Source organism: Arachis ipaensis, chromosome B06 (assembly GCF_000816755.2).
Source record: "Arachis ipaensis cultivar K30076 chromosome B06, Araip1.1, whole genome shotgun sequence".
NCBI classification, from domain to species: Eukaryota; Viridiplantae; Streptophyta; class Magnoliopsida; order Fabales; family Fabaceae; genus Arachis; species Arachis ipaensis.
The window spans coordinates 24,774,044-24,785,879 of NC_029790.2; the positions used below are offsets into that span (position 1 = coordinate 24,774,044).

Here is an 11,836-nt window from a genome sequence, read left to right on the forward strand (position 1 = left end):
CCTCCTCGCCTCCGGGAACTCTGCGGTTGCATGCAGGTATACCCGGCGCACCGAAAGCCTACTATTGCAGCTGCGCCATTCGCCGGTGTTCCTCCAGTTTTCCAGCCCAGCATCTTCTGATCGTCTCACCAATTATCAGGTATGGTAGATGTTTTCTCCGATTGCTTATGCATGTTTTGAAAACAGAATTTGAAGTAGTTTTCTGTGTAGTGGTAATGGTGAATTTTAATTGAGTGGGTGTTTCTTCTTTCTTGGTTTTGATCAGGTAATATAACCTCGGTGCATCACTGGTTGTTGTCAAGAGTATTAGCTGCATTTTTCTTGTTATTCGGAAGTTTGAGCACAGGTAAATATATTTTTCTTGATCCCTAATTGAGTTTGGGTATATTCTTAATAGTTAAAACCCAATCCAAAAAATTTTGGTTTTCTGATCAACCTTTATACGAGATTTTATATGAAAGCTGTTGGAGTTTGTTAGTTTCCCAGGAAAAAAAAATTGAAGCTGATGAGGAACACGTGAATTGTACTGTTGTTGTTTTTGTAATTGTTACTTTTTGACCCTTTTTGGGTGTATGTAGTTCTTTACCAAGTGGAACATATATTTAAAGACCGTTTCTTTATTTATACATGTTATCTTGTTGAATGGTGTTTCTTTCTTAGAGCTTTATGCTATGGGATTATTTGTAACATTTGGTTAAGGAGTGTTTTTATTGCTTTAAATTCATTGGGAATAAGATAGGTGCTTCAATGATAATTGTGATATAATTTCTATTTGGAATCGGGTTTGAGATGAATTTAAAAACCACCAGCAACAAAAAATGATTTGCTGATGAAGAACACATAAATGGTGCTATTGTTGTTATTGTAATTGTTACTTTTTGACCCTTTTTGGGTGTATGTAGTTCTTTACCAAGTGGAACATATATTTAAAGACCATGTCTTTATTTATACATGTTTTATTGTTGAAGGGTGTTTCTTCCTTGGAGCTTTATGCTATGGGCTTATTTGTAATCTTTGGTTAAGGAGTGTTTTTTTTTTTTTAAATTCATTAGGAACAAGATAGGTACTTCAATGGTAATTGTGGTATATTTTCTAACTGGAATTGGGTTTGAGATGAATTTATAAACCACCAGCAACCAAATTTGTTTTTCTCCCTTTTATATCTCTTTCTCGAATGCTCTTCTTCCCCTTTCCATTCGTAACCAAATTTGCTTCCAAAATGTTGCTTCCTTCCTCATAATTAGTAGCAAATAGTAACCTACTGAATGTTCTAATGAAACACATCCACAGTATAACATATAATTGAATATTTGTAGAGTTTTGTAACTTTCAAGAATATATCTTTCTTATTCTATTTAAATCTAATTACTGCTTTGTACCTTTAATTAAATTTAAATTTCATATAACAATCTTTTTTTATCACTCATTAATTAAGAATAAAAGGCAGCATATATTTGTAGCCACATTCACAAAAGTGAAACACGAGTAATAATAAATTTTTTTAATATGTTTTTCTTGATCCCTAATTGAGTTTGGGTATATTCTTAAATATGATTTTATTTGTTCAAGACAGCTTAATTTTTGTTTGCAAATATTATTATCGTAGAAATTAAATCTATATGCACCTATCATTTCTACATGAAATAGCCACATCTGCAAATTTCTTATGGTATTCATTTTTTCAAATTGAACTCCAAGCACTATTTTTCAAATTTCTTAGTTTCTTATGGTTCTTTGCAAGGATTCAAATCCCATATATGTACGTGTACTTAATAAGTTACGAATATGTATATTGACATATCAGTCACTCAAGCTAATTAAAAGAACACTAATTATGATTTTTTTTCAAACTGAGATTGGGTCTGAAATGGTTTATTCTTGTTTTGTAATCTATGATTAGCTTCAGGAACCACTTTGTTGGATGTTGCTGAATTGCTATAACTAGCGAATGGATGTTTCTGTAGTTAGAATTACTACTTTGAATGTTGGTTTGATATTGTATTAACTGAGAACTGTTCTGATGTTGCATATGATGTTTGTATAGGAGTTTCCGTTAAATGTTTAGGGGCTATTTTCTGTGACACCGTAGCAGGATTGATTTGCAGCAAAACCAACCAACATGGGGAAAAAGGTAACATGATTTTTACCATTCACAGTTTACCATTCATATTATCGTAAGTGTGACTTACCGTTGGTGTAACAATTAACAGAAATTGTTAGAGTCCCGATGCTCACCCAGCTACATTCATAACATGATGAGAACGCTATCTAATAATAACTCCGTTGAGAAGCTTGCGGAGATTGATGAGATTGGATTCAGATTCTTGCGGCGTGTTCCAAATTGGTCTGTAAAGCAAGCAATCATGGTTCATCTGGCTGAGTCGTATCAAGTAAAGCAGAGAACTTTTGTACTCGACATAGGCAACATTCGCCTCAATGCCGAGCTAATCGGGAAGGTCTTCGGCCTTCCGTCTCAAGGTAAGTTCCTATATCTTAATTACTTACTCTTTCATATGCGTGCTGGCATAAATATCTTTGGGAATGTAAATATTACAATGCCATAACACATGAACATGTTGTAGGGGATCCATTTCCAGCTCTCGATGAGAGTAATCCGTCCCACGTGGCCATTCAAAAAAGGTTCCATAGACGGACAACAACCGAGCTTCGGGATTTAGTTTACAGTTGTCCAATGGCCACAGAATCAGATAGGATGGAGTTCAGGAGGTACTTTCTACTGGTGGTGATGAAAATGTTCCTGTGCCCCACCACTCAACAGGTTCTCTCTCCATGGCACATCTACGCAGTGTTAGATGTTTCTGATCCGAGGAGATTCAACTAGCCGTTGGAAACTATGAAGTGGTTTGACAAGGCAGTCGAAAAGTATAAGCTGAAAGGGAACAAAACGTGTGAAGGCTGCATGTTCGTCATGCTGGTATGACGCAATAACCATTACCAAATTTAGTATGTGGTTGTTTTGTGAACAAAATAAATTGTATAACAGTAATTTGCTTTACATTAGTTTGGAGAGTTCAGTCTCTAGTACTGTTATTTGTATGATATTTAATGATATGTTGATGATTTACTTGAATCTTTGTCTTCTAATTTTGGATGCTTTGGTGTATGATTTCATCTAAATGTTTCCTGGTAATTGTTCTGTGTCGCTTGCTATATTCCAGTTGACTGCCAGCCTTATAGAATCTTCTATCGTATCTCATGCTAACTATTCAAGTTAATAGTATATTCAACTTGGTTTTCCTTCATGTATAAAATGACTTGTGCCCGTCCTCTGTGTAGATCCTCTATTTTCAGCGGTTGCAATACGGTCTGCTCGAAAATTGTCTTGAGCCTGAGCCATGGCTCGATGCGTGGAGCTCGGAGAGGCTAGAAAAAAAGGCGCAGTATATTATATCCGAGGTACTCATTTCACTCTTGTAAAAGGTTAAGTTATGCCACTGTGAAGGTCGAAAATGCCCATCAGATGAGTGAATATGTATTTCTATTTTATCAAAGTTTTTCGTTGACTCTAAGTATGTTTCTTGATGTTTGATCATTCTGTTTTCTGGGTTCTCTTTTGGTGGTGCCTTGGGATTCGATTAAGATCATTGATTCTCTTTATTTCTTAAATCAGGGACGTCTTTTGACTAGACAGGGTGTAGCTGAGGACATAAAGGATCGTTCACCGCAAGCTGCAAGGAGGAAAACGGGAAAAAAGGCACCACAGAAGCATGGGTGAAAGGATTCGGTGCCGCCGAGGGTAAATACGATGCTTTATCATGTTAACTAACAAATTTACTTTGCTATGGTTAATTCGGTTCATGCAATCACTTTAAACAGGGGAGCTCAGTTTGTGGAGAGAGAAGGCAGGTGTCATAGGAAAGACGACCAAGTGGACGCACAACAGCTCCACCTCCTACTAGAAGCACTTCATGCCATATGGACGGATAAAAAACTAGCCCGAGAGTGAGTATATTGAATAGCATTGCATAAGTTAATTAGGTTCTTTTCATTGTAATTGGATGTTTCTTTACCCAACATAATCATTATACATAAAACAACATAGCAAGAGTGGTGCGCAAAAAAATAGAGGGGCTAAGAAGGACCGATCACGTAGGTCCAGCCCAAAGCAATCTGAGGAAAAGGAACTCCCAATTAGCACAGATGATGATGAGGAGAATGAGCCTCTGGCCAAGAGGATGTGCCGACTTTATAACCAGAGGGTTGACCAATAAAAACCAAGTGCTGATCCGCATGAAGGGAACCTCAATAAGGATAACGCTGCCCAAGCAACACCTGTCTGTAGCTTGCCCGATGCAGGAACACTCTCCGTTAGGTCGGTGAAACATGAAGAATGGGAGTTTGACGGGCAAGTCTCCTATGCAAAACTATTTCATTCTGTGGTCTATTTTACTTTTTAATGAATTAGGGATTGCATCCGTATACAACTACTTTTTCTCTAACATAGGTTGAGTTATTTGCAGTAATCCCGATTTCCTTTCGAACCGAGACCCCGAGAGTGAACAAATATGGCAATACCTTGAGCAACTGCAGAACACGAGGCCACTGCAGATCGTGATGACAGCCTCTCCGTCTTGCAAGACTCCTAGCCCACCAAGCAAGAAGATTTCACCGGGCATGACTCAGACGGAACAGATGCTCACCCAATGTACCCCTATAAAGGTTCATCCACTGCTAAAAGGGCGAAAGCTGGACGAGGATGATGAGGAGCGATTGCGGCGATGGGCTGCCAATCGTTCGTCGGAGCAGAATCAGGTTGTGGCGGCATACGAAGGAAAGCAACATCTATCATTACTCCGAGAGGACATCTGCTCATTGCTACCCCGGCACTAGGTCACCAGCAACGTAAGTAGATAACTCTAACACGTTAATAGAATGAATATGTTTCTTAATATATATTGTGGCACAAACATATGACCCTAACGCAATGTAAATTTTTTATACAGATCGTTCATTGGATGTGTTCAACCTTTAATGACTCAGAATTGTTGCGGTTTAAGAATGACTATTACTGTATTCCTCTGAGAATTTTGGTATGCACGAATCGGTGTCTTCTTATCGATCAATATTTGAGGGCTGATCCTAAATTGTGCTTTTTGTACAGGAAATTGTGTTGCACAAGAGGAACTTGGATTCCTTCAGGGAGGTTCCTACTGTTAGCTATGTAGGGCTGGGTCCTCACTTCGGTGATGATTCTATATTTTTTGACAAGATAGCAGCTTCCATGCGAAGATGGGTAAGTTAATGCTCTAGTTGAAGGTTGATTTTTCGGGTTAAGTGCTTACAATATCGTGTTTATTACTTGGATGTTGCTTGTGATAGTTAACCGGATGTTCCCTTTAATTGCTAAATGGATGGTTCTGATATTTGTTTTTAGTTCTCACATCTTAGGCAATTGAATCTGCATGTACTTAATTGAGATGTGATTGGCTTTCGTTAAATTATATTTTCCTCAACACGCTAATTGTTTTAGAGATTTTGCTTATGTCTGAATTTGGTGACTCCATTGCTCATGTAACTGATTTGTTAACTCTGTTTTCATCACAGTGGTTTGCCCCAGTCTGTATCGATCGTCACTGGTGGTTGTATGTCTTTGAGATATATCAGAAAAGGCTGTGGGTACTGGATAGTATGTATACAGGAGAACCTAATAATGAAAGATTAAAAATACATGCTTATGCAGTAAGAATACCTCAGTCAATTAGTTCACCTTTTGCCTGGGTAACTCAAAATGTATCATTGCTAACGTGTTGCTGCTTTCCAGGGGAGACTCATTGAAGACATGGCGAAGGTTACTATTCCCACATATGAGCACACGGAGGACGGTCTACCTCGTTTCTATCCTACCGTACCAAGACAAGATAATGGGTCAGTTAAAAAGCCACCTAATAATACTCTTAAAAACACTTCACTTGATATTGATAACATGACTGGAAATAATATTCTCTCTTTGTATATATAGCTCGGATTGTGGTGTATTCGTCATCAAGTTCATGCAGTTTTGGGGTTTAGATAAACCCTTGCAGCCTTGGGACAAGGTGAAGTTAGATATATTATAACAGTTAATTTGAACCTCTTTCTAGTAAGTTTCTTTCACGGATTTAAAATTACCCTTCCACACAAAATTGTCATGCAGGACATTGTACAGGAGTTTAGGAATGAGATCATACTAGACATAGTCTTGGTCCTCATAATTCACAAATTGAGATGGCGCTGCAAGCATTGGACAGCGCTCCTGTGCGCCGCAACCAGCCTAGGAAAAAGACAAAGGCTGTGAAATCACCCTTCACAGCACCAATCACGAGGAGCATGCTGTAGCGTGTAGGCTTACCCACTAGAAAGCCAGCCAAGGGAGGGAGACAACGGAAGAAGACAGATGCATAGGTAAGAAAAAATCAATATACATGCCTTAGTCTATCCATGGCCTCCTGATAGAGTTATAGGCCTTCATATACCCATTTGCCGACTTAGATTCGTTTTGTGTGAGCCTAATAAAGCATGTTTCACTGCAGGTTCAGGTTTTCATGTTGCGGAATTTGTCAAGTTGATGGTGACAATCAAGACAACTCCTCTGCATGGATGGTGCTCATGCTAGGCACTAGGATGTTTCTTTCCTTTGTAAATTGGATGGTTCTGAATATATTTTTTGATCTATCATATTTTAGGAATTTGAACTTGTATATACTTAATTGAGAAGTGAATTGCTCGTGTTTTGTTAGATACTCCTTAGCAAGTTTCGTATGTTAGGTATTTCAGGATTCTCAAGAACTTAGTTTTAACCAGGATTTTAATTGGATGTTGCTACTGATAGGCACACGGATGTTACTTTTCCTTGTAAGTTGGATGATTCTGAATCTGCTTCATCAACTATAATATCTTAGTCATTTGAACTTATGAGTACTTCATTCAAAAGTATGCGGCTCGTGTTTTGTTATAACCCTTTTGTGCATGACTATGCTTACGTGACAGTTCATTCGATTTACTAGCATGGTGTTAACAAAGTGGTTTGCGTTAATTTTTTTTCACTATTTTTTGTTGCTGAAATTGTGACGTCGCTGGAAGTATAACCTTTGCATGGCCTTCGGGCGTAATCCGTCTAGACTTTAACCAAGATTTTAATTGGATGTTGCTACTGATAGGCATACGGATGTTACTTTTCCTTGTAAAATGGATGGTTCTGAATATGAATCCTATCCTTGTAAAATGGAATTTTTTTTAAATGGCAAATTTCGGTCCGGATTTAATACATTTATTTTTTTTCGAACAAATAAGTGATACCTCATTTATTCAAAACCATACTAACCAAATATTGGGAAACAATAACAACATTTGTACTTTTGATTCTTTTAATGAATACTTCAAAACAGGATAAATGAAAGTGACAAAACAGAAAAATAAAGAGTTTATTCAGTTGTGTCTAAAGGACCAAGAAATCTAGCACAGTATGAAAAATTACTCATGCCAATAAACATGGCTATAAATGCCTAAAAGAGTTCAACAGGTCCATGAATCCGCCACCATCTGCTGAATTCCATATAGTAGAATCCTCAACTCTGTTGTCTACAGAACCGTGGCAATCATTATCTGTCCGAGGGTCAACAACATCCTACAAGATCCACAACACAAAGAGAACAACTTATGAGAAACAGTAACACCATTCCATATAAACAATTTAACATAGACGTCACTTCTGACACATACCGGTTGTGATTTCCTCTTCCTATTTTCCATTGACTTCTTAATTGACTTGTCCAACTCTGCTCCAAGTCTCTTACCCTTAGGCCGTCCTTTGGTTTTCACCCTTGAAGGTCCCTGTATGTCATGTAAAATAACATCACATGTGCTCCGTGTGGGCATCCTATTCTGAGTCCCATCAAGAGTGGAGGAACGCATGCTAGCACGATGATCAGTCAGCTTGGACTTTGCATCCAAAAGGGCAGCTCGCAAGATGGCTGCTTCCTCTTCACAAGCAACAAACTCCTGAGCAACGTTATAGAACTCCGAACACAGATTCCTAAACAAATTGTGGCTTTCATTACTTCGAGCCACGTCATGGCTACTCTTAATGTAAGTGTGCTTGCGGATGACATTCTTACTCCATCGAGGAAGAACATAGCAGCTAGGTACTGTGTCAACTCTATAGTATGACCAGATCGCAAGGATATGGCAACACAATATACCAACGGATTCAAATTTGTTGCACCCGCACCGACTCTTTCGACTCAAAGGGTCAAACTGTACTATGAAAGTATGGTAGACAGGCTTCCCCCAAAATACCTTCTGCTCATCCACTTTAATAGAAATTGTATCTCCCTTTTGTTCAGTTGATCGAACCACACAATCGGTTTTTTTCCTTACCTCCAACTGAAGGGTCCGGAACATATTACTCGTATATTCCTGTTGAAACTGTCGCTCAATGCCTGTGCTCCCTATACATGGGATGACTCCTTTCGAGTCCGCAGCATCATCTTCAAGCTCTTTTTGCTCCTTGTTTTCAAGTACGTTATCATATTCATGGACGAACTGAACCAATCCACTCTTGCAATGAAGGTATCCACCGTAGAATGCGTGCATACTTTCACTCCGCTGTGTGCTCCTCATGCCGGCCCAAAATTCACTCTTGAAGAATATTGGCACCCACTTACGTCGATTCACATAAAGATCTACACAGGAAAAAATAAATAGCATAAGAGTGTCGCTTATTACCAATAGGATGACAGCTTAGAAAGCATCGATAAAACATATAAAAAAAACATCCAGACACACTACGAAAAGAAACATTAGTATGTGTATTGAAAAGAACATCCGCTGACATAACAAGGTATAAAATTCATTTACGTTCTTAAGAAAAAAACAGAAGAACGGAAACACTCGGCAATAATAAAATTAGAATAATAAATAGGCACCATGAAACCAACAGACAAAATTTAGTTTAACGATCACAAACCTGCTAACCATCTGTTCTGACCTAACGCAAATTCTTTGATGAAAGCAGCCCAATCAACTTCAAACGATTCACTCGAAGGAGAGTTATACACAATGTGATTCATCATTGCACTCAACTCCCCGTACCTAGCGTAGCCACCAAGCTTGAATTGAGTTTTCTTCATTATGTGTCAAATGCACCATCTGTGGACAGTATCAGGTAGGACTTTCCTTATAGCACCAGCCATCACCTTGCACTGGTCAGTAATGATACCCTTTGGCGCAGTCCCAATGCATCTCACCCACTGTGTGAACACCCACTCAAAACTAGGGATCTCCTCATTGCCAAGTAAAGCACAGCCAAGAAGGGTTGACTTCCCATGGTGGTTTACACCGACAAAAGAAGCAAACGGTAGACCATGCCTGAGAATACATAAAAAGTAAATGTAAGGTAAGATGACAAATTTAACAGATAACTGCTCATGCAATTCACTAATAATTATAGAGACCTGTTTCTCCTGTACGTGGTATTGAACGACACCACATCTCCGTAATATTCATACGAAGCCCTGCACCTTGCATCTACCCAGAGTGCGTTCCTAAATTTATTAGCATCGTCAACATCTATGGCATAAAAGAAGTTGGGATTGATTTCCTTCATTCGAACGAAATAATTCATCATCCCATTGAAGTCCGCATTGTCATCGGAGCATCGGAGATTGCTTGTAATGTAATTTCTGACATCATTTTCTGAGAAACTCAGGTTTGAAGACCCACCAACTTCGTTTGTAAGTGCTAGATACGTCTTGTTGGGTCTTATGCCAGCCTCATCGTTATCCGTAATGACGCACTTGGCATGCATGGTCAGCTCCCGGTACTCATGATAGTGGACAGCTTTATCAGCCGAACAGGGGTGAGAATGCCTCAATTCTACCTTGGACACAACCCAACATTCCTTCTCCCTGTCCAGCATGACATACATTCTTGCTTTGCATCTCGTGGCTGTTATTCTATTTGACCTAGTTGCTGCCTTAACACGAGATTCTCGATAACCCTCCCGAGTGCAGTGAAGAGACTGATTAATGGGTATCTTTGCATCCTTCCGCATCTTGTCAAAGTTCGTGTTCCTGACTTTAGTTACAAACCCCAATTTCTTTGCATAACTTGCATAAAACTCCTATGCCAAATGCAGCGAATCAAATCTCATTCCTATGGCTGGGATTTCCTCTTCACCAAGCCCACTATGATCCGGTAACTGTAAAGGCAATTCACAGAACCAAAATACAAATTAAAGATAGTATCAAAGTGGTAACTATAACGTGCTAACACACAATAAGAAATACTTCAAACCTCATGTCTTAAATCCAACTCATCATTTCTCGTCACCATGACGTCGGTGATTTTGTCGACCTTCAATTAAAGACAATCGGAACAGAACTTTAATCCACTTATGACCATTACTATATAATGAAGCAATCCAATAAAACATATCAACAAATAAATAGAAACATATATAGCACTCAATCAGACTTTATTACTATAAACAAATTATTTCTCCAGATTTTTCCAAAAACTAGTAATCTAATTACCATGAATAAGAAGCATTCACAACACACATTTTAATAAAAAAATTCTATTAGGAATCAATGAATCAATAACAACATTTAATTGATTGCATGCATTATGACATAGACGGGACAACATAGTGAGATTGAAATTGATCTTGGACTATTCGCACATATAGGGGCAATATACAATACCAATAATTTTGTCTTTTCCAACGTAGATCCTACATGTCTTCCACACAACCCAATTAATTTCCATATCCACTATCTATGTCTATCTCTATTGGAATTTTTAGTATCAATGACATTAGCTAATTATAGCCTGTTCCACAACCCAATGTATTCAATTGCAATCATACCTTATTAACATGTCCTCTAGCAACGTCGGTGTCCGATATTTTTTTTCAAAGAAATAAATTTAAGAAACATCTAAAAAACATGGAAAAGAAACATTCACACTTCAGGTTCTCATATAACTATTCATCAATTCAATACTAACATATACAACATAGAACGTACCAAGGAACCCTCTTGATTAACAACGCCATCGTCATTCAATTCATCATTGCCTTCACTAGCATTGATCACTGTGCTATTCGGTTCCCCTTTCGGATTTGAGCGTTCCATGGAGAATTTTTTTTAGCAGAATATTTGCTCTGCCACGGCCGCTTCTTCTTTTTAGAGTAACAGAGGCACGAACCGAGGAAAAGCAAGGACGGAGGCACAGTTTATATGATTTGATGTGGACGGTGTCAAGTAAGTGATGATGATCAACGTGACATGCATGCAAGGCTTCCGGGGACGTGATGCATCAACGGCGGCTACTTAGTGAATGAAAAGCGGCCCCAACGGTCAATGAAATAACACCGGCGACACAACTTGAGTGATTGGGTAAAGACGGTGGAGGAAGTAGGCGGCTATGCTTCTTGGGGGAGAGAAAAAGAATGACGGCGCTAGTTGAAAAGGGTAACCCAGGGTGTTCAAACTGAATGCTATGTTTCCGTGATTCTCTCCCCTGAGTATCGTATCTTCCCTCATATTTTGCAGGTTGTCAACAATAATTTAAAAAACAAATGAAATTATAAATTAATAAAATTAAATTAATTATAATTAATTATGTTGTTCCATTCTTAGCTGATTATTAGTTGGTTCCATATACTTTTCCTTATTTAGCATATTTGTTATAGGATATTACAGTGTTATTGCTTTGATTCTTTTAGCAACTAAATATATCAATGTATATTGTATCATTAATCATATTCTGAATAATACACAAAAACACTTTTTTCATATTACTCTTTTATTTCTAACAATAATTATTGTATTAA

The 11,836-nt window shown here is 38.1% G+C and overlaps 3 protein-coding genes across 4 annotated transcripts; 1 reads left to right on the forward strand and 2 right to left on the reverse strand.

Annotated features, from left to right (window-relative positions):
- On the forward strand, positions 1,835-6,884 carry LOC107646705. Of its 2 annotated transcripts, XR_002348564.1 has the most exons (12): positions 1,858-2,131; positions 2,211-2,478; positions 2,583-2,935; positions 3,298-3,417; positions 3,632-3,757; positions 3,838-4,863; positions 4,965-5,051; positions 5,123-5,254; positions 5,566-5,700; positions 5,783-5,886; positions 5,981-6,402; positions 6,531-6,884. XR_002348564.1 is itself a non-coding variant. In XM_021104303.1 (3 exons), exons 1-3 carry the CDS (start codon positions 2,120-2,122, stop codon positions 2,840-2,842), a joined length of 540 nt encoding a protein of 179 aa, XP_020959962.1. In that variant the 5' UTR covers positions 1,835-2,119; the 3' UTR covers positions 2,843-2,952. The 2 variants fall into 2 exon arrangements, 1 of the variants encoding a protein (XP_020959962.1); XM_021104303.1 differs by lacking the exons at positions 3,298-3,417; positions 3,632-3,757; positions 3,838-4,863; ... (4 more) ...; positions 5,981-6,402; positions 6,531-6,884 and having other exon boundaries at positions 1,835-2,131; positions 2,583-2,952.
- LOC107646706 (protein FAR1-RELATED SEQUENCE 5-like) lies at positions 7,493-9,128 on the reverse strand. Its single transcript, XM_016350872.1, has 3 exons — positions 8,966-9,128; positions 7,720-8,681; positions 7,493-7,624 (listed from the first exon to the last, which is right to left on the reverse strand). The coding sequence occupies exons 1-3, from the start codon at positions 9,126-9,128 to the stop codon at positions 7,493-7,495; spliced, it is 1,257 nt and encodes a 418-aa protein (XP_016206358.1).
- LOC107646707 (protein FAR1-RELATED SEQUENCE 5-like) lies at positions 9,135-10,051 on the reverse strand. Its single transcript, XM_016350874.1, has 2 exons — positions 9,453-10,051; positions 9,135-9,366 (listed from the first exon to the last, which is right to left on the reverse strand). Exons 1-2 carry the CDS (start codon positions 10,049-10,051, stop codon positions 9,135-9,137), a joined length of 831 nt encoding a protein of 276 aa, XP_016206360.1.

Bases quoted from the DNA above. Each gene is read 5' to 3' on its own strand.
- LOC107646705 (XM_021104303.1), top strand. The intron at 2,479-2,582 runs GTAAGTTCCTAT...AACATGTTGTAG, and splicing joins CTTCGGCCTTCCGTCTCAAG to GGGATCCATTTCCAGCTCTC.
- LOC107646706 (XM_016350872.1), bottom strand. From the start codon at position 9,128: ATGAAGAAAACTCAATTCAAGCTTGGTGGCTACGCTAGGTACGGGGAG. The intron at 8,682-8,965 runs GTTTGTGATCGT...TTTCCTGTGTAG, and splicing joins TCAGAACAGATGGTTAGCAG to ATCTTTATGTGAATCGACGT. The intron at 7,625-7,719 runs GTATGTGTCAGA...TGGATCTTGTAG, and splicing joins GGAAGAGGAAATCACAACCG to GATGTTGTTGACCCTCGGAC.
- LOC107646707 (XM_016350874.1), bottom strand. From the start codon at position 10,051: ATGCGGAAGGATGCAAAGATACCCATTAATCAGTCTCTTCACTGCACT. The intron at 9,367-9,452 runs GTCTCTATAATT...ATGTATTCTCAG, and splicing joins ACCACGTACAGGAGAAACAG to GCATGGTCTACCGTTTGCTT.